We start from the raw sequence: 27,364 nt of genomic DNA on the forward strand, positions 1-27,364 counted from the left end.
TTTACAAATCACATTTTCAGTGGCCTATAAAATGATTTATAGCATACATTTTTATTATTTTTATTAATCCATATCACAAAACTACTGTTTATCAAAGAAACATGTCACAATACTATGGGCTTGTTGGTATAAAGATATCACAGTATACCAGGGTATTAAAATCACAATGGTATGATTTGCATTGAAGTCAAAAATACAGACGCTGCTCTTTCTATAAAACCGACACGGAGATGCTGTAGGTAATGTATTGTAGCGCAAAGTGTGCACCACCAGAGGTCAGTCTCTCTACTGGTAGACCAGGCAGCGCAACTGATCCCAGAAACATGGTGTCAGGGTAAACGATGCAATGTATAAGATTAACAAGAAAAAGAAAAAATACTTCTGCCCCTTTTTGGGAGTGTTAAACGTGTATCTAACGTATTTAACTCATCTGAGCGAGCGAGTGAGTGGCAGAGAGGAGCAGTGAATGCATGCTGGGCTGAAGAAAATGTGAGCAGTGAAGTGGACAGCCTGGCAGTATATGTACAGCGAAAACACTGTAAATATACGAAGGACCAAAGCGAAGCTCCTGAGTGTGTGTTGTTTCCAGAAAGCTGGAGTAGCGTTCTATGCTGAGGGAGCACAGTCTATAGTGGAGTCGAGTTGAGCACTTTTTACACAAATTTCACACAAACTCCATCATGATGCTGCATACCCCGATAAAAAGTAAAGTATGAAGGTATGAAAAACCGCCCAGTGATTATAGTCTTGTTAATGTATCTCCTGATTTCCTAAAGTGAGCCACAGGTCTCCGCTGGGCTCCTTCAGGGCTTAGTGAGCCTGGGTCCCAGGGTGAGATATTAAATTTCTCATTTGATTCTTAGGCTAAAGGTTTTTCAAAAATCCTGTTAATGCAGCATTATTTCCAGATTAATTATCTCATAGCCAATATAAATGAGGTTTATATAATAACTAAAACTATATGTGTGATGACTTTGTAAATTAGCTAATTTAATTGCTAATTCAGTAATTGGTTTTCCTTCATCAATGGATGTGGGGGATAGAGTGGGGCAGACCACCCAAAGCAGCAATTTTGTAGAATCAAGGCACATTATTTAAGCTATTTCAGTGATTCAGAGTTTACCGTGTGATTTTCAAGTTTAATAATTTGGATTTAGAGATAAGGCTACTTACTGGAGAACTGTATAGAAAATCCTTGCTTGCTGATGAAATAATCAGAATCAAACTGCAGTGTGAGTATGTTGAAAGTTGAGTGGATGTCTTCCGGTAAGGCTGGGCCAGACCATTCTTTCAACAGGATCCCCCCGTCTGACGGCCCAGATGGACCATCCCAAACTCTCAGGATATCGTGGCCAACCTCAGTGTCAAAGACGATGAAGTGGAGGCTGAAAAAAAACACAGAAATTACACAGGAGATCCAAAACAAACATTAACAACTGCTCTTTATTCAGCAGTTTAACCAAAAATCAAGTCAACCATAAAATTAAATGAAGCAGGGCTCACAACAGACAGATCACACTAGTGTGCACACATGCACGCACGCACACATGCACGCACACAAATGTCAGCAGTGGCCGCAAAGTGTTCAGAACCACCATGTTGGCATAATGACTAATGTGGTGTACTCTCCTACACACCAGTGGCTTTGACAGAGAACATTTATCTATAATTAGTGAATGTATCATTACCTGACAGTCTTGTGAGTTTTTACCTCTATAATAGTAGTGTAATGTAGTAATGCAGAGTGAGGGTTGTTATGTGGGAGTCTTCTATATAATGCAACAACTGCATTCACGCTCCTATTAAATATAAAGCTAACAAGTATGCCCAGTATGTGCAAAGCAATTATTCTTGTTAGTATACTTGTTGTCTTATTTCTTTATGAAAAAAATGTCTTGGCTAGTTTCCTTTAATGCAAAAACCCCTCCAGATAACTGCAGGCCATCATCATATTCACAGTGGCTTCAGTGTACATCCAACTGCTTCATAATTACCTGATAGTCTTGCCTGTATCAGCCTCTATAGTCCAGGTACAGTGGAGGTTGTTGTCATATGGAGCAGGATATCCTGGAGACAGAATCCGTCCAGACACTGCTCCAGTTATGTGACCTCCACACTCCGCTACAAGGACAATGAGACAAAGGAATGATCATCAGTGGGGAAAAAAACATTTTTCCTCCTCTTTTTATCTATGTTCTAAGTATTAACAGTTAAAATATATCCATCCAGTCAGAAATACAAACAACCACATTTTCATCTTAACCTAATTAACCAAAACACACATAAAACCACAGCAAGTATTGACACTACTACACACACTTAACTGGGCAGATCAAACACAGAATTTAACAAAGCCCTTAACAAAGCATGGGTTGAAGGCAAAACTATATATTGTGATTACCACAGACTTACTATGAATTACAAACTCTGCAGTAGCTACTGTTGGCACCTTCCAGCCCTCTCAGCCATAACATCCACTCTTACTATCATAACAATAATGTCTCGTTAATACAGAGATCTGAACTATATTGGAGTCCCTGAAATAACTTTTTATAAGGTGGCATAATAAAGAATTCACCACCATTGTAATAATAAAACTGAATAAGTTACAATCATGTGAATTACAAGATCTTGCTCTCTCTGGTTTAGATGTGTTTTTTTTTCATCCATTTACAGCATCTCTCACAATTACAGATCTTCACAACGTCACTCAGTTTCTCACAACACAGACCTGTGTTAGACCGGCTAAAATTATCCCCTGTCTAATTAGGTCGAGTAGGGTCTTGTTTTATTGCCACAGCTTTCGGGTCTGTATGTAAATGCTTCTAATATCTTAGTGAGTCGGAAAGCATCAGAGCACATCAGCTCTGATCACATGGCACTGTAAAAAGCACAATATATGTACAGTTATGAGATGCCAACAAGCAGTATTTTGTATTAAATTGGAAAAAAGCCAGAAATAATATATTGTTTATCAGACAGTATTAAACCCCTTATTTGACCCTCATTAGACTCTCCTAGGGGGAAAGCAGCAACACATTAAAACAGAACTATTGTAAATTTGTACACCTGTACTGTAAACTAAACTGTAAGTGTATTATTGTCCTCTGATTGACCCTTATTAGACTTTAATAGAGGGTAATTTAGAACACATTACAGCAAAACAAGCTCTACCTAGTAAAGCCCAGAATTATATAGGCAGAGGAATATTTTGGCTATGGCTGTCTGCACAGTCTTACTGTAATACTTTTGGGAGAATATTATTTGATCAAAGAAATAGGCATCTCTCCTGGCTAGTCTGCCAATTGTTTGGGGCCAGCCAAAGAGGGTGTGTCTCAAGTTGCAGTGTCCCAAATTTACCTCCTAATAAAGTCTAGTAAGGGTCTAACAGTGGGAAATAATACACTTTAAAACAAAACAAAAGAAAAAAAAAAAAAAAGGATTCACAGATCATATCTATAAAATTTCATACCACATCTAGGGGTACAGGCCATTGGGTATAAGATGACAGAAGTGGGAGGGTGTAGAATGGGGAGAAAGTAAAATGGCTCGCGGGATGACATGCTCGAAGGAGGCCCAGAATGGAGACCAGGTCTTATAAAAACGTTCAGGGTTTCCACGGGAACTAAATTTAAGTTTCTCCAGCTTAAGGCAGCCTAATAAGTCTGACCCAATGATTGTAACAATGAAGAGGAAGAAGGAAGAGGGCAGAAAGGTAAGCTTCCAAATGAGCAAAATGACCCATCTTGCCGAAAGAGAGGTATATGCTACTGTAGCCCATCGAAAAATCCCAAAGGTAACTGTAAAAGGGCAAGGTTGAAAATCAAACCCAAAAATTTAAAAATAGACCCCCAGAAATCTGAGAGTCTGGGGCATCACTAGAACTGATGAAGTAAACTAGCTGGTTCGAGTTTACAACAAGGGCAGGTAGGGTCAGTACTGGGGAATATCTTTCCAAGTTTAGCCCTGGACAAATAAACGTGGTGCACTATTTTAAACTGTGTAAGATAGTGTCTTACACTAAAAGAAGAGCAAATCCTATTTAGAATAGTTTCATGTCTCCGCAACAAATTCTTCCCACAGGTCATCCTGCAGTAGTGCCTTGAAAGGAGCTGGCAGTTTGTTTGTACAGTACAGTTCTGTTGTGACGTCTCCCTAATTATCCTCTAAAGTCTAATAAAGGTCTAATAAAGGGTCTAATTCTGTCTAATAAAAAAACATATTTCTAATTTTTGTCTAATTTGATACAATGTACAGTTTATTTCATTTTATTAGTATACTTTAAAAAAATGTCTATCTTCTGACTATCTATCGCCACATTGGCTACTGAATATTGGTTAAAAATATTGAGAAAATTTCGCAGGACATTATCATTATATTGCTGCTCTTTTCAACTGCGGTAGGTTATTAATCAATAGAGCACAATGCTGCTGCCAGTGTTAGTGTTCTCTTGGGTCTGTTCAGATCAACTGAATTTAGTATTGGGCCTATTTATCATTGGGTATATTCTGGTCCCCTGCTTGGTCTCTCATTTTTGAAAAGTAATTCATATGCATCAGGCTTGGGTTGGATTTTTGGTCCAGCATCTCGGATCTGTGAGGGTCTCTACCCTCAACAGAACCATATTCTCTGTATCATATTTCTTGGTCTTTCTTCCTGCGCTATTAGCATTTCAGTTCATCTCTATAAGAAGCAGCTCCTCTACTTTGCTGTAAATTACTCTGAGGTGCGAAGGCTGAGTGAAAGGAGAATCGGTTAAGAAAGGCTTGAGAAATCAACCTTGAATTATCTAAGCTCTGGCCATACAGTTTCAAGGTTGGTGAATAACTCTGATGGCTGTTTTCCCTTAAGGATCTCCCTATAGTGTTCATAGTTGGTGATGATGGGGGGGAGGGGTGCTGTTTAATTCACAAGAGAGAAGCGGCTCTCTGTATTATTTTTATGTTGTTTTGAGTGGTGAGGAACAGGGGAGATAACAGGAAGCAGGGGAAAAGGCTGGGAGCAGATTTGAACTCATCATAGTAGTATATGGTACACATGGTGCCCCACTGAGCCAGCAGATTGCTGTTGATTAGAAAATGTTTTGGTAAAGAGAAGGCTTTATATCAGTGTGCACATTGTATGTTTGTGCGAGTTAAGAGGACGCCATTAACGCGGCTCTGCAATCTACAATACAATGACAACCTACTGCTGTTGCATTACCCTAGGCAGAATGCACACAAATACACAGTCACATGTGCACACAAATACAAAGGGAGTAGAAGATAATGACACAATCACACACAAGGCCAGAAACGCACTTGAAAACACTCATATAAACACACATATATGTATGTGCACACCCAAATACACACCATACAACCAGTTGTTTCAGTCCCTAGTGAGAAAAAACATAGGAGGAAAGGCAACTACTCTGCTATACTGTATTTTATCATGAGAAGCAGGTAGAGAGAGGAAGAGGCACAGACACACAAGAAGAGAGTTATTTAGTAACCCTGACCTAATGACAAGTGCAATTTCCCAGAGATGGAAGAAGAAAAAGAGAATAGCAAGCACACACACATATAGAGAAGAAGATAGACATGTTGTATGAATAGAGAGCCATAAAGAGGACAAAAAGATTTTTAGGTAGTCCACCACTTTGTCTGACTTGGTGTGGGAGAGAAAGACGTTATAGAAACAGCTAGAAGCAAAGCCATCTCCTCATCTCCACGCTAGTACATGGGACTGAGCCAGACAGACAGGGAAGGAGACAGTCAGAGAGGCAGAAAGAAAAACGCCCCAACAGACAAACAAAGGAGGAAGATGCAACGGTAGCTATAGAGGTAGTTAGCCCAGGGCTCTGCCAGCAAGTATTCTCTTAGTTGCTGGCTTACCTGAAATAAGGCAGTTACAGAGCAGCTACAAATTAATGACTGACTGCAGAGGTATACAGGGACACACACTGAGATTCACATACACATCCAACAAAAAAAAACGCAAACTCATTCGCATTCACGTCCGCATAAATACGTTCACTGCACACACCTATCAACACACATTCTTTTTAGTTGCCATTAGCAACCACATCAGGCCGTATCCCACCTCGGAGAGCTCAGGTGTGCTGGCAGGTTAGAAAGACACGAGGCTTGGCTCTGCAGCAGGGAATTCCAAATTAACATGTGCCCACTTCTACCCAACAAGGTAGAAATACTTACAAGGAAAGTGCTTTAATTTGTAAAATATGCAAAGCCACAAAATATTTACGGAGGGGCAGGAATTATGGACTTTAAAAATTGGGAATTTGCTTTAGGGATTTCAAAGCTGGGAACAATACAAACAAACATCGAGTTCATGCTTCACTGGCAGCTGCTGAATGACAATAAGGAATAAGAATGGCCAGCTGTACATGTTGCACTGTGGCTAAAACACAAAACAACTTTCACAGGTCCATAAGCAAAAGAGAAAAACAATCACCATGTTAAAGCACCTGAATCGTTTGGCACACTCCTCTCCAACCTAATTAAGAGCTACCAAGTGCCAACCAAAGCTAAATCTGCCCTCTGACAGCTTATCTGCCTCAAAACCAGAGAAATATTCAAATATATCTTAGATATGCCAAATGAGAAACCTTTATTTTTGTCATCACACTGTCTGGAAAATAAAACCTAATAATGTGGGTGTGCACAGCAGCAGTCACATAGATGGCTTATTATTACATGACGCCTCGGGCAGTTCTCATAATTTTCTCAATGCTGTGTTCTTCAACAATTTTTGGGGGGGGATTTACCTCCTGTTTTATATGTTCCTTTTTTTACATGCATATATGAGCTGTCTTCCTTATTAAGTCAATAAGAATCACAGCATTTTGATCATTTAACCAGCAGGACGCATGATTGGCATTTAATATTTTTTACAGATAAGTTAAACTGTTACTTTCGTCATCACACTGTGTAGCTTTCTGTTCAAGACTAAGTCAGATTTATCTAAAATCTGACTCCTTTTCCCAAAGTAATTGTGATCATAATTAGTCATCCTACCACAGTTGATGTGGGTGTGCAGTAAACCGGCTTAAATGAGAAAAGTTTAATTTCTCCAGGTGAAATTATTGTCACTACTTTGAATATATTGACATAAAAGCTTGCAGGCAAGGGAAATTAATTATTACAACTTTTGAAAGTAAGACAGAATGCAGTCATCAGTTTTGAGTTGTCACGGTAAAGTGCGTATGGGTGCACTTCCATTCTGTCTTTCTTGTCCAGTATCTGAAAAAGATACACTCACGCAACAATTTCAGATGAATCAATATTGTTTTTACATCAAATCACTTTCTGGCATCCGAAAAAAAAGTCTCTGCTGATAGAATATTCTATTTATTGTGCACGCTGAGAATAGAACAGAAAGCTAAGGCTTCTGTCAAGGTCCTCGGCATAAAATACTGTGCACACCTTCAGGGTACAAGAAAGTAGTCTGGCTCACATTATAAATTTATCAAAGTTCAATTCAGACAGTCATCCCCTATTTTTGCACCTTAACGGTGCGATCCTTAAAATATACAGACAGGCTGGTGCACTAAAATCTCATGCTCGGTGACATCCTGCTGTCCGAGCGCAGATAGTCCTGTGTGCACAGTTTGATGGATCATCAAGGGCTGTTTTTTTATGCATAGAGGAGTGTTAATGCCACTCTGAATATTTCCCACAGAGTGTTGAATCAGTCCCCATGCCCTCTTTTCAAAGTGTTCACCTACATTGAGTCAATCACTTGTTCACTCACTCTCTCTTTTGAATCATCGTGCTCTCGCTGAAGCTCAGAAACAGACATGATGAGCTACAACTGCTTCTTCCCCCTGCTATATTTCTCACTGAATTGTATGCAAAAACCCAGAGGTTAATAATTCAGATCTCGTAGTTCTAAATTATTGATGCGTATAGAACCTACACATGTGTTGGCATACTAACCGATACAGGATGGAAGTGGTTTGTCCCATACACGTCTGTCCCCGCTAAGGCAGGTCAGCGTACTGCTGCCGTGGAGACTGTAGCCAGGGTTGCAGGAGTACAGGACAAAAGTATTGGCATAATGACCGTCGTCCTGGATCTTATAGCCATAGCTGGGGACACCTGGTTCCTCGCAACGTACTAGGTCAAAACCTAGAAAGAGACACAGACACACAGACATGTACACACATACAGATTAAGTCTTCCTGTCCATGCAGTAGGACAACATTGCATAAATGAACAGGGTGATTCAGAGCAGTTTTGGACAAGAGGACAAAAGTTCATACCATCCCTCTCCTGAATCCCACAACGTCCAACAAAAATGTCAAATTTAACTCACTGTTTCTGCAATGAAACTACTGGACATTTCTAAAGATTCTTCTCAGCTGCTTGTTTCTATGAAGTTTTAAAAATGTGCAGGCTTCTCTCTTTTCTGAAAGCAACGGTGATTATATTTATGGATTGAAAATGCGGTTCCTATATGAAACTGTGGGGACACATCAAATGATAATTTCACATCCCACACCAACACAAACATACTGTACACTTGAACGAGCACACTGCCAGAGACGTCAGTGTGTTTTGAAGATAACAAAGAACAAGAAAGTTTCCCGCCTCAAAGACAGATGGATAAACAAAGACACAAAAATGTCACAAACATATTTTCTTTCCCTCAGGTCAGCCTCTTATGAACAAAACGTCCTCCCTCAGATAAGAAACGTCCCTAGCTGCTATGTAGTGGACAATGAACAGTGAAGCGCTGACTACTGTAAACTCTTTTCAGTAATGTTTGGCTCTGTATATAGTATATTATCCAACTTACTAAAAACATCATCAATCAAACCTATAGCTTCAAAATAAAAAGTGTAATGTAATTTACAAACCACACAGCAACAGGGGTATAACAATCCATCCATTTGAAAAGCAAATTGGCGCATATCAGACAGTATATATGCTGATCTCAATATAGATCAATATAGCTGTGATAGGCCAACATCAAGTCAATGATCATGGTCGACCGATGTATCAAACTGGCTCTAATTTAAAGTAAACATTACTGCAAAAAAAACGAAAGGAAGGGGGTAGCAGCTTCCACTGTGACTGATTGTGTTAAATGAGCAGATGATATTGTCTCATATCAATCAAAGATGACTGAAATTGAATCAAATCAAAATTGTCTCGTGACAGACTTAATGATATCACAAAACTAACTTGTGTGTACACTGCTAACAACAACCACATCTACTGAATACACAGAAACATCCTTTAACTATGACTAGAGTAAAGTGGTTTCAGGCTCACGCTGGAGGCTTTTCATCTAGTAGTGAAACATTTTATGTTATCCAAAATAAATTAAGTGATACATCAAACATTCTTTCATGAATAATTAAGCTTTTGTCCGTGGAGACTGTGTAATGTCTTTTTGGCAGAGGGTGTCACTACATTATTTGATTAGACAACAACAATCTCCACCAATTCTCTTGAGCGAGGTAATTATATGTAAAACAATACCTGCTATCTGTTATTTCAAGACAGAATCAGGACACAAAATCAAAATGCACTCATTGTCCAATCACAATTTACTCTTCCATAAAGCCTCGTAATAACATCTTTTACACAGCGAGAAACTTTGTAAGTGAGCTGTCTCCAGTTTTGTGAGGTGTGTCTGCAACTCTCTATCCCTTCCTGCATCAGCTTCAGTAAAACAGATGCATCTTGCGTCTGTCAACCTTTCTTGTTAATGTCTCGAGCAGATGTTTGAAGTCTTATTACTCTATTAAAATAGCCTCTAACACTGTGTAGTATTAAAGAGGTTTTACTCAGTCGCCGACCCTACTTAAGAAACCATCGCTGCCTCTCCTGCTTAGATGCTTGTCTCTCTTCTCTCCTGTTTAAACCTTCTATCAATCTCTCTTATCTATCCATCAGCTCATCCATTGTAGCAGAACTTTACAGAAGGTGTCACCTTCTCCAGTTTAATGACTTTCAGATTAACGGCTGTCTAATGGTTTAACTGACATACAGAGCATCCATCTAGTATGCATATACCATCTACCTTCATCCGTTTGTCCCTCCGTCCAGGCGCTCCTACACTCCAGATGTGTCACTTTCTCACCTTCTTTTAATGACTTGCAGATAAATGCTCCTTCTAATAGCCTCTTTGACTTACACAGCAGCTGGTCTTGCCTTCTTAACAGACTCTCTTTAGAGCCTTTAAGATGTGTGTGTGTGTGTGTGTGTGTGTGTGTGTGTGTGTGTGTGTGTGTGTGTGTGTGTGTGTGTGTGCATGTTTGTGTGTGTGCGTGTGTGTGAAAGAGAGAGCTGCGTGTTTGAAACATTCATATGCTCATTTCCATTCTCTGTATGTTTGGTACACTGCTGTTGCACTTTGGACTCCACCTTTGCCAGAAATTGCACAGAAAACTGATTGTTGCTCTCTTTTCAGCCGTCAGAAATGAAAGAAAAAGCTCGGTAATTTGCTGACGGAGAGAGACTAGTCTCTAGACTTTTGTAGTACATGACACCTATTTTGTTCTGGTATATAGCACTCAAGAATCACTTGACTGAGGCACAGGACAGATGCAAGCTATATCCATGAGTGCAATCGAACACAGTCACGACCACTCTAGTTTTCAATTAAAAACATCTCCTTACGAGGGCCGGGCATGATGAGCTACTCAAAATTTAGGAAATTACGATTTGTGTGTGTGTGTGTGTGAGAGAGAGAGAGAGAGTGAAAGAGAGCGGTGCCTTTTGTCTTTGAACAAACCATGGCTTAAACAGTGAACACAGAGCAACAACAGAACCACTTTACTATAAGACTACCCTTATGAATGATTATTAAGTGTTTCCACTAGTTACTAAGATTAATTAGCAGTAAGCAGTGACTGGATCATGCCACGTAGTGAGCTCACATCAACGTATTGAAGCCGTTATAACTAGTTTATTAATTAGTTATAAAGTGTTTACAAAGTAATTTATTAACCTAATCATAAACCATTTAGAAATCAGAAAAAACTATCTGTATGGCCATATTTTTTAATCAGTTTAATCAGCTGATCAGTGACGTTAACAACTCACTTGTGTATGTGAGGCGGAAACCTTGATTGGTTCCAGAGGCGTTGCTGTTGAACTCTAGCCACAAGCGATTGGATGTACTATTGATGACATGACCCATCATGCTGTCACGTGTGAAGTTGCCAAGGAGACGAGATGAGGTGTTCTCTCCATCATACACCTGTCGATCAAAACACAGCAACAGGACCACAGAACATGAATAAAAACATGAGTTAAAAGATTTTATAGAGGATTATGTGGGTGCACGTCCACACTGCTGACCTGGTCTGGAAAACAAGGGCTGCATAAAATATAGTCAGTCTTGAAACCAAAATTGCAGGATGCTGCCATATTGCCTGTGCCTCTCCCCTGCAAGTGAGTCACCAAAATACCAAACAAGGCAAGTGATGCAAAAAACCTCACTACGCTTTAGCAAAAAGCCACTTTGCTTTGCTTGGTATCAGCATGGACCTTTTGAGGCACCAAAAACATAGAGCCTAAAATATCACATGAAAGTTGCTGAGGTTACAAGTGAGTGGATAAGGGGGCTAACACAGTCAGCAGAACCGATGAGGCCTCCTTTTTTGTGTTTAACTGTCACTATTTTCTTACAATTCCAGAAAGTAAAGAAACAAAATTTTGAGGGGTTTCATGGTGGGTAAATTAATTGGGTTACCTTACTTAAAATGCTTTTTGTAACAATTAAAAGTGACTGAAATCAAACTGTTGTACAAAACTACTTGAATATTGCAGTTTAATCCTTGTCAAGCACCTGTGGGAAGCGGTAGATCTGCATATTGGCAGAGGGTGTACTGCAGCCCTCACTGAAAAATAAAATAGAGCTTATTCAAAGTTGAGTTTGTCTCCAGCTGTGATAAGTGCTCCAAATTTTTGTTTATATTTTTAAAAATTATGCTCCTTAAGTGGATTCACTACAGCAGAGGAAACCCTAAACAATACAGTGTGTTTCCTAGAAATCACCAGTCAAAGCTACAAGTCTCAGCATGCATGTTCTCCACTGTTAACTAAGCGTGTCCATGTGTATGTATGCATGTGTGTGTGTGTGTGTGTGTGTGTGTGTGTGTGTGTGTGTGTGTGTGTGTGTGTGTGTGTGTGTGTGTGTGTGCATGCATGTGTGTGTGTGTGAGAGAGAGAGAGAGAGAGACTTGGTTTAAGATGCTGTCATCCATATTAGAGGAGGTGAAAATAGTGGGAGTGAAAAGCAGGCGAGCAGACACAGAATAGGTTAGGTTTACAGAACAAAAACATCATTTGACTGGATTAATATTAAAGACTTAGCTTTTATTCCCTTTGTTTATCAGCTTTTTCTCCTTTCCATTTGTGGACATAATGAAACTGATGAAGATGTTGACATTTTAGCCTTTTTTTTGTGAGCCTCAATCTCTCTTTTTGGTCTCCTACCAATTTTGCTTCCCATCATCTACACTACGATCATCAACCTGTAACTGTGCACTCACACTGGCATCACAAACAAGAGACAAAACAGCTGGGGGTCATTTATTTCAAATGAGCGCTGTGAGTCGAGGAGATACAGAGGGTGGAGTAATGGCTCCCGGAGAGATCTTGGCAACACAAGAAAGTTGAGCAGAGTTTAATATCATCCAAATGAAAAGGCAAAAACAAACAGTGTCCAATTGAAGGGTTGATGTGCACAAATCATTGAGAAATATTCACTTCACAAATATGCTTCCACTATGTTCTCAATACTTTTCTACAATGTGTCTCAATATACAGTGCATATATGCATATATACATGCATGTTACAAAAAGACCTGTGCTAGTGACAAATGCAGGCTGTGCCTTGATCCATGTTTTGGTGAAAACATTGCTTACATCATATACAGAGAGAATACAGAGCAGAGTCAGGGATTGTAGGTGTTAAAGAAATGCATGTGGATGGATTTACTTTCAAAAACAACTTTTCAAGCTTACAGGTAAACATTTGATTCTGAGAGAGAGCTGGGAGAGGCAGTATATTTTTCGGCATCATTGGGCAAAAGTTTGATAATAACCTTAAAGCTTACTGCATTTCGAGTGGTTTGAGAGAAAACTATACTTCTGCTCTTCCTCTTGACTCTGTTTTCAGGTTTTAGAAAATCTAGCTTGTAAGGGAAGACTTTGGCCAGTCACAGCTCGGTAAAATGGTTGACTGTTGAATCTCATTCCCAAAACATACGGAACTGATGACCTGGGAGTGAGACTCAACAATAAGCGTGGGCAGTAACAAGGTATTACAGTATACTAGGGTATTAAGATTTATTATTTTTGACTGTATTTACAATAAAGGTGAGTCAGCACACAGCGGACCACTGATTGGTCAGAGCAGTCAGTAGTCAGTATGTCACTTAAGTTAAGCGAAAGTGAGAGAGCAAGTGACTTTGAATGTGCGCTTAGGAGAGGAAAAGGTAACCAATGAGGTTGTCGGTTTGGCAGTACATGTACAGTGTAGGTTGCAGAGTCTAAAGACCAAAGCCAGGCTCCTGAGTGTGCATTGTTTTCCCACTATGGGAATAGCGTTGCTTTGACAATCAGTCCTCAAGGGAGGACTATCTGCAGTGGAGTGGATTTGAGCCATTTAACATGTTTTGCACCAATACCGTCATAATACCGTATACCCCAGTAAACTGTTAGGAAGGTATGAAGATATGATAACTCAAAACTATCAACTATCTTTCTCCAGAATCGGTTACTGCACATTTAAATTTGTTTTGTACTCTACTTTCCTACTTCTTTATGTCGAAATTCTGCTTGTAGCTTTAACGTGAACACTGTAGAAGCAGTAGTTTGGGAAGCGCAGTCTACTTTTGACTGCAGTTTGAAGGGGAGAATTAGGACTCTGAAGCACCTCATAATATTCTCTCACAGCTGGGATATAAATGTGAACTGCTCATGCTTATATTTGGAAGCCTGGGACATTTCCAAAGATTGGTGGTGACAGGTCTGCAGGTGGCAGGAATGCCAAAGGAAAAAAGGGCTGAGGCGCTGTTCTCTTCTATCTCTACAAGTACTGCCAGTCAGAGGAGACGCCTCTACGTGAAGCTAAAGTAGGAGCTACAGTATGTTGGGAGTGTGTGGTTGTGAGGGAAAGCATACATATGAAGAAGATACAGAGACATGGGGAAGGACAGTACGTGAATGAGCAAAGCCTTTACAATAGAAGATTGGTATCACAGTATCTGTAGCATTACTCCCCTAAACTTAATTTTCCTTCCCTGTTCCCCCCTCCCGTTCGGCCAGTTTTGAATCTCGCTGTCTGTCTGTCTCTCTATCGTTCTCTCCTCTTCTCTCTGTTTCAGTAAAACTCAGTATGGTTAATGAAAAGCCCTGCGGCTCATAAATCAACATGTCACCATCTGCCAACCCTCCTCTCTGTGTCTGTCTGACTCTCCCTCTTTCTCACTTGCTCTCCTATCACCCCTATTTTCATAGAACAATTCCTGCACACCCCCACTTTGTTTCTTCCTCACCCTCTCGTTTTTTTTTCCTTCAGGGTTCGAGTACATCTGAGCAAATTTGGTGAAGCACTGTATTAGAGGGCGTTTTTAGGCAAATTGAGCTTGGTAAGCCCTTTCTTTAACAGTGCCAGGATGACAACTTAGCCAATAGCAAAAGGGATTGTAATGAGCTGGTTCATATGTTACAGGAGATTTTAGCCTGAAGCTCGCTGGAGCTGTCAAACAAATGGTTTGTGTTCAGAGTATTCTGCGGCGGTAACAGGCATTAGCTCCATTACCGTTAGCCTGGGGAGTGGCATGCTAATTGCTAGCCTAAGTGGCACTTTGGGGCTTTCCTTCCAGTTCATTATAGTTATGCTTTCTGCTAATTCTTTGGCAAAGTTCTAATTAACAGACATGCTATGTATTACTAGTCATTGCCCTTATGAATACTCATTTCTATACCAACACACCTGCTTTTGCATAATTACTACTTTTTACATGACAAATTTTTGTCCAAACCACATATTTTTAAAATGGCGAATGCTCAGTTGGAAAATTATTAACTACCAAAACTGTCTGATTGTACTGTTTTGTCTAAATAATTTATGACTAAAGGTCAATAGTCATGCTAGCAGCCTCATTTAGCCACCACATACAGTGAACACATAATTTAGCTATTCTTACCTCTGGTGAGGCACAAAGGTAAAAGTTTGCCCTGAGAGTTTAACAAGAAGTGAAAAGTATTTATACTCTGGTGAATATTAAAGGGTTCAGATTAAGTGACAGGCCTACTTACTTTTGGAGGGTTTTGCTATCGTAAAGGTCATGAGCTGTAGGAAACTTGTAGGAAAATTAAAAATTTCCAAGACTCTGAGTGCCGCTCTGATACATTTTGATCAGCATATTAATTTAACACTTGTGTATAAAGACAGATGTTTCCAACTGTCTGCACTTTCCCAAAAATACATTAAAAACAACAGTAACTAGAAGGACATCCAGGGGGTGCAGACCTCAGCCAAGACCAAATGCTTTATCTCACAATGTTAACAAACATTAAAAAAAAAAAAAATCTCCAAAATCAGCTCCAAAATGTAATGTCCTCGGCACATGTTACACCCTTCCACCAAATGTCAAGAAAATTGGGCTAGTCGTTTTTCTGTAATCCTGCTGACAGACAAACGTCACTGAAAACATAACCTCCTTGGCAGAGGAATTAATAATTCTGAAAAGTATAATGCTAGTCCAAGAGTACATTTAATTATTTAAACTGTATGTATAGTCATACAACTAACTCTAATGCCTGCATGTGTTTAATATTACATGTAATGTTACATGTTTAATGAAAATCTGTGATTTGTATTACCATCAGAGTACTTTGTACTTTACTGTACTTACATCACTCTATTGCAACAGCTGGTTTTCACACGGAAGGGAAATGACTGCAAACACACATTTACCTTTCATTTAATTTAAAAGGATAGCAGTAATTTACACCCTGAAGCATCAAAATTTAAGCTAGAAATGTAATATTGTTGTGAGCTCTACGTTGAACGTGATGTGTCATCTTGCAATGAGTCTTGGGCCTCCCATTATGTTTTGATTGCTATGTTAGCATCCAGTACGTCCTCATTAACTTTTGTGATCTCCAGTCATTCTCTGTACTCTGCTCCTCTGTTCCTGTTATTTTCTGATAAGGAATCAATTTATTACAGTAAATACTATGTCAAATGCCTTGTGTGTCATAATTTAGAAAAGAGCAAATGCCTCTCTCTGCTCTCCATCCTTTTGTTGAATTACAGACACAGTTACGTAATGGAAAGGGGCTGCATTGTAAATCAAGACATGTTAGAAAACTGAGGAAAAAACAACTTCAGTGGGCTGGATCTTTTTTTCGTGGCTTTTTCAGAATTCAGGCTATGACGGAATTACTGTGTAAGAAAAATGCTAACATGTTTATGTCTGTTAACCATCTCAGTGTCACTTTCCTCTCCTTTAAGGGGATTTTTCTTTTTTATTAATACCTATCACAATGGAAAAATATCCAATGATGTCATACCTCTCTAAAAGTCAGGGAGAACCTTGCTAATACAATCTAACCACAGACAGGCTCAGCCGGTGCTCTAGGCCTAATACTGATAATACACTCTAACCACATACTGGCTTAACCATGCCCTCAGGCCTAATACCGCTAAGAGACATTGTGAATAGAAAAAGTCTTAGACGATGTCTGGAGGACAGCGTCAAGACTGTAAAACAGCTCACACAGCTGCTCCTTTCTGACACTGAAGTGGGCACGTGTACTTGAGAGAGGACTTATGAGGAATTATGAGCCTTGGGAACATCTGAAATTCTCTTTATAGTTCAGACGTACACAAGTATGCATATCTAAGTTTGTGATATGTAAACACTTCAAAGAATTCCTCATACATACATTGTGACAATTCCAGACCCTTTAAATATACAGGGGCATCAGTAGACAGAAAAAAACATAATGTATCGCAGATCAAGTTTGTATAGCCTCCCCTTGACTTCAACTATAACTCGTGTCACCCAGTAAGTCCAGTTGTCCGTATGTTAAAAATGTTTTATCGTGCCCTTTAACCCTTTGATGCCTCGGTGGGTCAAAATGCCCATCTTGGTTTGTTTCCTTACAATATATTTGTAATGAAAACAAGTTTTTTCATGAGTTTTACAAATTTATGTTCATTATAGACACCATTTATGTTGATTGGTGCCAATTACGTAGTCACAAATATTCTGAACATAAAATAAAAGTGCTATTTTAAGTAATATTGAAATAATCTTGTTTTATTTTTTTTTTTGTTTTGTTTTTAAATCGGTGCCAGCATTCATGTGGATTAGTGCCAAGTGTATACAATTGTACTAACAGTGTGATATTTATTTAAATTAAATTTGAGTATTAAATTAGAATATGGTTAAGAAACACCTTTGAAACACCATTTGGATCTCTTAAGACTTTTCATGTTACAGAGCAGACTTTTCTGAGCAATAAACATTTGTCAGATTTTCTGTAGTAATTTGTGTGAGCTCCCTAATTTTTTTTTCTCACAAAACACCTATACTGAAAAGGTTTTGGTTGGATCATATTTAGGCAATTTTCCAAACTGTCCTTTCATCCAATTTGTTAAGACTTTCCTTTTCTCTCATTAAGAACATACTGAGGACATAAAATCCGCTAAGTTTGTTTATGTTGCAGTTTCTGTGAGGTTGACCAGTATAATGACTGGAATAAATTACAGCTGACACTGGACGCATTCTCTGTGAATATGGTGGAATTTTTCTGGTGAGAAAAAGAGCGCTGATAGTTAAGACATTTGTCCTTGCTGCAGTCATGGGATACTAGCTGCATAGTAGCCTGTTCCATAGCTATTTATTTTCCTCACCACATAATAAAAGTTTATAAACACCAAGGTTACCCTTAATACAACAATAATACACTGTAGTGGGTTCGTTAGAGGGTTAACAGAGGAAGAATTGATCCTCTTGCGCCTCTGTTTCCTGTGTATTCATTCAGCCATGGATGGCCTCTGCAGCAGGAGCACCATCAGCACTAATAGAGAACATGAGTAATAAACCCCTGCAGGGATGTTACTGCCTCTCACAACAATGTTTAACACATCTAACAGCTAGGGCAAACCTTGCTAATACAATTTAACTACATACTGGCTAAACCAAGGATTCAATGACTCTCCCGTTGTTCATGTTTTTACTGTAGTCTTTTTCTCGCACACCTCGTATAATTAAGGGCTGCATTCCCTGACACCTTAATTAGGCCAGGTGTGCGTGGCCTGGAACAAAAGCTTGCAGAAGTGGTGGGTTTTCGAGGATTGTATTGAGGAAGTTAGAGCGCCGCAATGCAACATAAACGTGACTACTGAGTACCCAGACATAAAACGCGCAGATGAGAAATTCCAAGTCAAGGCAGTTTTTTTGCTTTTGTGTCAGACACAGAGGAGGGAGCAATGGAAGCATCCCTGAAATTTATGTTCAATTAAGAATTGATCTGACATCATAGGTCATCGTAGGTCAGTCACTGTGTCTCTTGATGAGTGAATGAACTCATAGATGGCACAGGAAGTGGTTAACATGAAACTACATATGCAAGTGAAGTCAAGGTTTAATATTCTGATATTTCTTGTTATATTGTTGAATCATATCTGAAATCATGTTGACCAGAGGCCGCTGGCTTTGATCATGAAAGTAACATGCTTTTGGCAATACAAACTTTACTCTTTGATATCTCTGACTAAGAGAAATCCCACATATTTCAATAAAAACTAACAAATGCTGTGCAATGTTATTACCTGCTTCAAAAATAGCAAATAGCTAATAGCTACACAGCAGAATAATCAAATTTAGAGATATTGTCTGACTGTTTTCCCTGAGCTCTTTCCTCTGAATTCTGACAATTGATTTAGATGAAAAGACTTGGAATTGTTAGAGTGTATTGGCAGTTGAAGCCAAGATGGACAATTATTTTACAGTGAAAAACAGATAAAAGCTTTGCAAAAGCATATACTGCGGTGCCGGATGGCGCAATGAGTGAATTATATTGTGCATGCCAACTTTAATAACACATGCCGGATCTTGTACTTTCATCGTGGAAGTGTGTGGTCCCTACAACACACTTGTGGTTTATTTTATTGACAGCATGTTTTCCCTCTGTTTGCAATTATTCCAGCATCCACAATTCAATGTGTTCTTTTCGAGCATAATTTGAAGTAACGGAAACACGTAATAATCTGTTCAAGCATATATATGTCAATGCACATGCATCTTTGCATATAGACAGCTTTCAGTTATGACTATAATCCTGTGTATGTGAATCTGTAAATAAATTATGCATTTATGGATTTTATACCGCCTGATTGGGAAAAGCTTGCCATATTTGAATGTGTGTGCGCACGTACCTTGAGATAGTCTCCATCTTGCAGTGAGAAGCTCTCAGCTTTCAGCCTGATTCCTTTGCCCTTTTCAGTAGTGATGCGGTAGATGCACTCATGGTTGTTATCATAGTTGGAGGGGAAGTTAGGCGAGAGAAGAACGCCTTCTGGTCCTAGTGAGGAGGCGCCACACTCAGCTACAGCAAGAGAATAAAAGGGGGCCGGGACAGCGTGGATCAAAATGATAGCATTTCTACCTAATTATCTTTGAGCAGTTTGAATATCTAACTTTTGTTATGTGAAAAGAGAGAAGAGGACTCACAATTACAGGAAAACAAGAGATTAGAGAAAAAAGTGCATAACCAGTATAACCACTAATCTTATTGAAGTCTGTAGACATGATAACAATAATAATGATGATAATACTGAATCATACAGTGCAACATAGCTTAAAAGCCTTTGTTTGACATGTGCTTCAAATGACAAAGTGCAAAAGATTAAAAGACAGAAAAGTGAAAGAAACATAGCATAAAAGTCCATCTGGATTAGTTTGTGCTAAAAAAGTGTTTCAAATTAAACAGAATTATCTAGCAGGTGCGGTGGCTATCAAAGTTTGGAAATTCAAATAAATGGTACACTGTGCAAATAGAATTTTGACATATGCAAATGTGGAGAGGAGAAAAAAGAAGACAGACGTGCAGGTTTTTAACTCCCACTGAGGAGGACCACCACTACTCGGAAGGGAGACGGAGGAAATGGAAGTAATGAGATAGACAAGAGAGAAGCTGGTGTGGAACAACAGGGAACTCGGTGAAAAAAAAAAATAGATGCAGTGTTTATCAAATCTGAAATCCAAAACAACATTTTTTTGTAAATGTTCTGTTGTTTTTAAAGCAGATTATGGCAGGAGATAAGGAGCATAAATCTTCTGAAAGTGAAGACAGCACTATAGATTAGGAGTGCAAGAATGGAGGGGGAGAAGAAAGGGATGAACAAAGAGCTGGAGGAGGAAGAAAAGAAAAGAAGATGAGCAGATGAACCAAGACAGACAAGGGCCTTTTGAAAATATGCGGCGAGAAATTAGAAAAGGGAAAAGGGGAGTAACAAAAGACACAGTATTAACACTTTTCATATAGCAGCTAATGCCCTAATTATCTACCCAAGGACTGTCTAAATACAGAGGGAGAGGACGAGAAACAGTTAGAAAGTTAGAAAGAGCGAGACAGAGAGCTACAGAGGGGGATATCTGGGAAGATGGAGAGGGAGAGAGATGAACCCAGTGAACGTTGCCAGCTGCTGTTGCTCAGTTTCCTCTTAGTCAGGCCTGATCTCCTGACAGATAACGCTATTATAGCATTTTCAGTTGGCTCTTTTTGGGGGCTTGAAAATTACCAGCAGCCACCAGTCAGACTCTCATAAATTACTAGTAGCATCCAAGGAAACACTGATACTCATCAAATACCAGCAAATTACAACCTGCTAACAGCCCGAATCCTGGCAAATAAAACTAACAGTCAACCAGTCAAATAATAGTAAATTTCCATTGTGTCAGCAATAAAACACTGGTGAGTTACAACCAGGAAAATGCTGATACTTTACCTTAAGGCTTATTCATACGGTGAAGAAGTTAATTTGAAAGTTCTACTTTATATGCTGCCAGTTATTTTCACAGGAGATAAACCACTCCAAAGCTATAAATATTGAAGGCAGAAATACTTTCAAAGGCTTGTTACAACATCACTATATATAATGTTGTGTAACAAAGCAAAGTTCTATAAGAAAAGTCCAATGAGCATTCACTATAATGTTCAAACTCTGGACAACGAATGACCTAAACTATACTTCATATAGTAATTTTTCATTTTCACTGTGACTACTCACTATTCAGCGAGGCTGTCTGTTTACTTGGCCGTCTTACCTATACATCGCGGTAGTATGTTGCTCCAGACTCGCCTGCCTCCTCCCAGACAAGTGATCTTACTGTCTCCCTCAAGTCGGTAGCCATGGAAACAAGAGAAGGCCAGAGAGTCACCAACTCGAAATCTGAATCCCATCCTCCTGCTGAATGCAGGTACGCCGGGATCCTCACAGGGCTCCAAGTCGTATTCTGTACATCCAGGAAAGATAAACAACATTGTTGAGGAGTCGTTATGAGAAGACTTCAGTGGTGCAAAATGACAGTGGGAATGTTGTTAAGTTAGCCAAGACTAAATATGTGGTAAAAAATAAATGGGGTCAAGAAAACTTTAAACCTCAGACTGTAATGGATAAGAAGTGTGGTTGCTAAATCTTCAGAGCCGATTATCTTAATCACAATATTTCCCAACATTATCAGAATGCAGTCACTACATTTCAGATCAAGATCAGAATCTTTTTTAAAACATATGTTCTAATACATAAAAGTTGAGCCACAGTTATTTTCAGGAATAAACAGCCTATTATATTTAGAAGAATTACAAAACAACAGTTAATTCCAAACAGCAATTTCTGCACTCTAGCTAACCACTGCTACTGAGATAACCATAGCTAAAGCTAAAGCACCCACTTTTGCTGTTTCCTGTAACAGATTGATTCTGATATGCCAGTAATTTAGTGATTAAGTATTTTATACCAAATAAATATAGCAATAGCTAAATAGTAACACTAGATAAATTTGTCCTACTAGAAGGTAAGTAGCCTAACTTAGCAGAAGCGAAGTAACTGCAGCCTCTTGATTTAGAGAAATTCATTGATTTGCAGCTTACACAATATCTAAATAGTTACACTGAAAGTTAAATGTGATTGATAAAAGATTAATTTAACTAACTCATTAGTTCAAATGTTCAAGAATAATAGAGAAGAAACAAGAACATATTTTGTTTGTAGATGTGTTCTTTGTGCGACATTTAGATTGTCATATATTATCAAAGACTGCAGTTTCCCCCGTACAGTAGTCCCATGTTCACAGGTAATATTTATGTTTTATTGGGATTGTTTCCTAACAGTATTTTTCGGTTTTACAAGAGAAAAGACGTGAAGAAGAATGAAGACCAACAGATTTATTTGATAAAATGTATAACTGACCCATCTCTGTTAAAGAACAGCACATAGCGACTTCTATGATCTTTCTATGAAATCAGCCAGGACTGTCAGTCATGCGGTGGATGAGACAGTCCTAAAGCAGATTAAGGGCCCTAAGAGTGCAGTATCTTAATGCTATTTTAGGTTTCATGTGAGGTCTATTACAATGATTTTAATTTTTAACAGTCTAAAAGCCATAAAAAAAGGGGTTTTACAATGTATATATCTGCTTTGACTATGCCCTTTTTTGTCAACATCACAGTTTCTGTAGTTACTGTACTCCTCTCTGCCTTTGTATGTCTGAATAATGTACCATATTAGTTAATGTAGAATATATATATTAGAATAATGTACCATATTAGTTCTGTCTGTTCTGTAAATAGAATCACACAGTTTTTAGGCAGATTTACTCGCTGCTACATCCATGTTAACAAATATCAGTTTCTGATCCCGTGTTCTTACCTGAGAAAGTAATATTAAATCCTTCATAACTCATGGAAAAATCCGATATGAAACGTAGCTGGGCGCTGAAATTCCCATAAAGTCCTGCTTTGACGCTTGGGGGCAGCACCGAGCCAGTGAGTCGAGCTACGGGAACCTGGAAATTGCCATCCTCAATGATGGACAGGTAGTCATGGTTCTCCTCAAGATGGAAAGTGTGGAAAACCAGGTGGACTCCTGATGGATGGATGGATGGATGGATGGATGGATGGATGGATGGATGGATGGATGGATGGATGGATGGATGGATGGATGGATGGATGGACAGAGTAAGAGACGAAGAGTTAGTCATAGATACATAAATAGCAGCAAATGACCACAGAAACGAAATCAGGAACACATCTCAGGCAACAACCTCCAAAATGTGCAAATCTAATTTATTAGCATAAAAAGGAAAAAAAACAATCCTAAGCAAATTAATTGGTGTTTCCATGTCTGTGTAGGTGTTTTCTTACCTTTCCCATGAGACACTTCTATAGTCCATGTACAGTTAAGAGAATTGGGGTAGAAGTCAGGAAAGCCAGGAGACAAAATTGTTCCTGTTTTACCATAGACATAGCCTCCACAAAGGGCTACAGAGAGAAAGTGAGAGACAGAAAAGGGTGGGAGGGTAAGAAATCTCTATTTCACCACTGAGCAAAAACACAGACCTCAACAAATTCTGCAGAATAATTACCCGAGTTTAACACCTAAAAACGATATATCTCCAGTACAGTCATCACATAATAATTAATTCTTGCCCCATTGTAGCCACTTTAAACAGAGACACAAACCTTTTCCAAACTTGGTCTGAATCGTTTTTAACTGACGTGTTCGGTTCAAGATATTATCCAATTTGTTGTGGAGGAACATGACATTTTTGTCTGTCCATAAGATACTGTACAGTATTTAACATGCACCGAAGACTCAATTTCACCAGATGTACTGTGTTACAGTGAAAAGTAGGACTTTAAAGGGAGTAGAGGACACAAAATGCAGCTTCTACATGCAGCTACAGAGAGAGAAACAAAGGGATGCACTTGATGTACAAACAAAAATAAACAGAGCAGGGAGAATGTGACAAAGAGAGAGTGATTTGTTGAAAAAGGGTGAGAGATCCGTGTGTGTGTGTGTGTGTTATCCGACACCTAGCCACCACACGGAGCCAGACCACTGATATGGAACAGGACAAACTCATTTGGGATAGAGCAGATGGGAAAATACTAAAGTAACGTAATGGAGAGTAAAAGCCGGCTTGCAGTGCATTCGAGACTGTTGAACTAAGATAATATATTGACTCTTTGTTTCTCTCTGACTTTGCTTACACTCCTTTCAATTCTATTCAGCTCAATTCAGTTATATTTAATTCAATTAAAGTGCTTCAAGGTGCTTGACTGGCATGGAAATAAAAAGGGATTGTTTTTCTCACCCACGAAACAAATACATCCCAGACTATAAACCTGAACAGAGACAATAACATATTTTCTTGATTGTTAACGTCCCTCCTGTCTGATAGTTGAAGGTTTATATATATTTTGGTGCACAAGACTCTTTCAGCTCCTAAAATAAACACTGTGATGATTCATTTGGTGAAAGGTTTGTAAAATTACTTTTTTTTGGCTTTATGAAGACAGATGTTCTAGTTTCTCTTTATTTCTTCAAACTGCAGCTATTCCAGTGTGTGTTCGGCGAGCAGGCTTTGTGTCCGCCTCTCCCTCCCTATCTCTGTGTCCATCAATGTCTTTCCCTCTGTCTCATTCCATATCATATTTCAGCAGAGGTGGAGCTGAGTTGAGTAGCTGTGATGAGAGCTGCTCTCTTTCTCTCTCTGACTAGCTGCCTTCTGAGTGTGTTGTGGTAACCAGCACCAGTTTTTTTTTCACACTCCCATCAGGATTCAGCTAAAACTAGGACACTGTCTGACTAAATGACCCTTGCTGAGGGAGGCGTGTGTGCGTGTCTGTGTGCGCGTATCTATTGTGAGTGAGAGCACATACTTCAGTGTATATGAATGATCTGTGTGCAAGAGGATAAGAGACAGATTGTCGATGTATGTGTGAGAGACAGTGCGAGCTGTATGACAATGTGAGGAGAAGAGCAGAATAAGACAGAAAGGACTATTCATGACTCTAACGAAAAATTTGAGAGGCAAATCAAAGTGTGGCGCCCTTCGCTGTTGAGAGAGGGAGCATGAGACTGAATGCTGAACAAAAAGCAGATATGAAAAGATATGGCTTGTTTTTTTCAGGGAGGGGGACAGGTAAACAGAAAAAGACAGTATGGCAGACTTCAGCTCTCCTGCCTCCATGTTTTCTCTATCTTTAATTATCTCTCTCTTAAAGGATGCCATGGCATTTTTTTTTACCATAAGAGATACTGTGACTTTGGTCATTTCTAACAAGTTGTTGTCTTGGCACCAACTGCAAGCTTTAAAATGTCACGGCAGCCCCTTCAATATTCTCCCTGACACATAAAAGAGCAGCCAGATTTCTGTATGATCTGTTTGGTGATTTAACTGACCTGCAGGAAATAAAATGAGCAGCTTGGGTCCAACAGACACCGTGGCTTTGTTTTGAGATACAATATTGTCAAAATAATGAATTTTGTTGGCTGTGTAATGCAGTGTGTGTAAGGGTAGAAAAAGGTTAGGCTTTTCCTTTTAAAATGTTAACTTGGCCTCTGAGAATGTACTGTAAATAAGATTATTGTCGTTAATGTGTGCATTTGTGTGTATGAGCTGTGTTGAGTATAGTTGTGGGACTTTTTTTAAAGATTATTTCCCTTCTCCTAAAAATTGATGAGATGTCCATTCTATTTCTGAGGGGACTTTGTAAGTTAAGTGTTGTGTTTGAGTGGGAACTGAACTGAACCAGCACCTCCACTACGTACACACGCATCCTGCACTGTGCACAGGGCGCCACGTGCCCGAGGGGGCACTAAAACAGCCTTTCACAGCTGCAATAATAAACTCTGCTGGGGTGCCCTCGTCCTTGGCCGTCATTACTCTCTTTCAGAGGTTGTTGCAGGCTCAGTTGTTTCACTAAAGAGGTAACATATGAAACTAGTGGGGCTTTTACACTGGTACTTTCGTCCACACTTAGCAAAGAGAAAGGCGTTTCTATAAGTGTCTGTGTGTTCAGCTCTCAGTTCACAAGCTAATATCTGTGGTTTAAAGTTTAGTTTCATTTTTTCTAATCCCATGCAGTTTTGGGCAAAAACCATGCAGTCTTTTTGCATGCAGCAATTAATGTGTTATTTTCTGAAAATTGTGTATTTGAATAATTCTGCATACTGAGGTCCCTAAATTGGGTATAACTGGGAATTTAATGCCCATAGTAGCCATTTCATTACACAGAGACCATTTTTTGAAACTTGACCTCACTGTATAAAATTATCTATAGTAACCTAATAAATAAATAATTACAGCCATGAAATTCCACAGCCACAAATTAGAGACCTGGTACAGTCAGAAGATGTACTGGTTTCCGAGGAAGAGTGATAAGTAAGGGGTCCTCATCATTCAATGCAATTCTAGAGAAATCTTCCAATTTCAAGTTTTTCTAACCACAGCATGATTTTTCTATGGTGTACCTTAAGGGCTTGGTGTCTTCACGTGGTATTTTGAGGGGATTTTTCACTATTTTCATTCATTCTCAAGAAGTCAAAAAATGTTAAACTGTGCACCAAACACTCTATATTGTCAACATAAATAGGCACTAACTAAAACACGGCAAAGCAATTACACTTAGGACACACAAATAGCAAGCAGCAGCAGCAGCTCTGAATTGGACATATGACACTGTCAATACAGCAGGTCAGAAAAGACTAACCTGACAGAATGGATAAAGACAATAATTATCTGATTAATCAAAGAGCCAGTCATGCTAAAACATATCGGACACATAATTCTACCTCCATGATCTTCTCAAAAGGCAAACTATGAAGTATTATATTCCAGTCAAGGCTTACAGACTGTGATGGCATGCTTGGCTGAATACTGAAAATGTCACAGTGGCTGTTCAAAACTGCTTATGTTATATGGCCGCTTTTGTAAGATAGATTGTCTTGGTATGAACTCACTCCCAAGCTGAAACATCCTGACTTTGGCATTCAAATTGGATTCTTTTCAGCCAGCAGATTGACACAGCCCCTGTGTATTCATCTCCCATGACAGCATCAGCTGTGGGCAAACACTGGATGTCGAGGCCTGCGAGTGGCCGGTAAGTATCTGTTTCAGCAGTTCCTGTTGACCCTCGTGATTTCACTGAGGCTGAATGTCCAACTTGGGCCATTGTGGTGGTGTGTACTTTGGAGTGGGGACTGATTGTACAGTTAACACAATGGCTGCCAGTTACACCTAGTGAAATGGGTAAAAAGCAGAGGACTGGGAATAGCATTTTTTGATATCCTCATATGGATGACAGAA

The 27,364-nt window shown here is 39.2% G+C and overlaps 1 protein-coding gene across 1 annotated transcript in view; it reads right to left on the reverse strand.

Annotated features, from left to right (window-relative positions):
* Positions 1 to 27,364, reverse strand: part of csmd1b (CUB and Sushi multiple domains 1b) — a 228,740-nt gene that overhangs the window by 136,559 nt on the left and 64,817 nt on the right. The window contains exons 14-21 of the mRNA XM_084718622.1: positions 23,415 to 23,531; positions 22,921 to 23,136; positions 21,317 to 21,505; positions 19,426 to 19,595; positions 11,061 to 11,217; positions 7,941 to 8,132; positions 1,995 to 2,121; positions 1,174 to 1,385 (exon numbers count right to left, since the gene is read on the reverse strand). Coding sequence (XP_084574748.1) covers positions 1,174 to 1,385; positions 1,995 to 2,121; positions 7,941 to 8,132; positions 11,061 to 11,217; positions 19,426 to 19,595; positions 21,317 to 21,505; positions 22,921 to 23,136; positions 23,415 to 23,531 — 1,380 coding nt within the window. The remainder of the gene's footprint in view (positions 1 to 1,173; positions 1,386 to 1,994; positions 2,122 to 7,940; positions 8,133 to 11,060; positions 11,218 to 19,425; positions 19,596 to 21,316; positions 21,506 to 22,920; positions 23,137 to 23,414; positions 23,532 to 27,364) is intronic.

Source organism: Lutjanus erythropterus, chromosome 1, assembly GCF_056507025.1.
Source record: "Lutjanus erythropterus isolate fLutEry1 chromosome 1, fLutEry1.hap2, whole genome shotgun sequence".
NCBI classification, from domain to species: Eukaryota; Metazoa; Chordata; class Actinopteri; order Lutjaniformes; family Lutjanidae; genus Lutjanus; species Lutjanus erythropterus.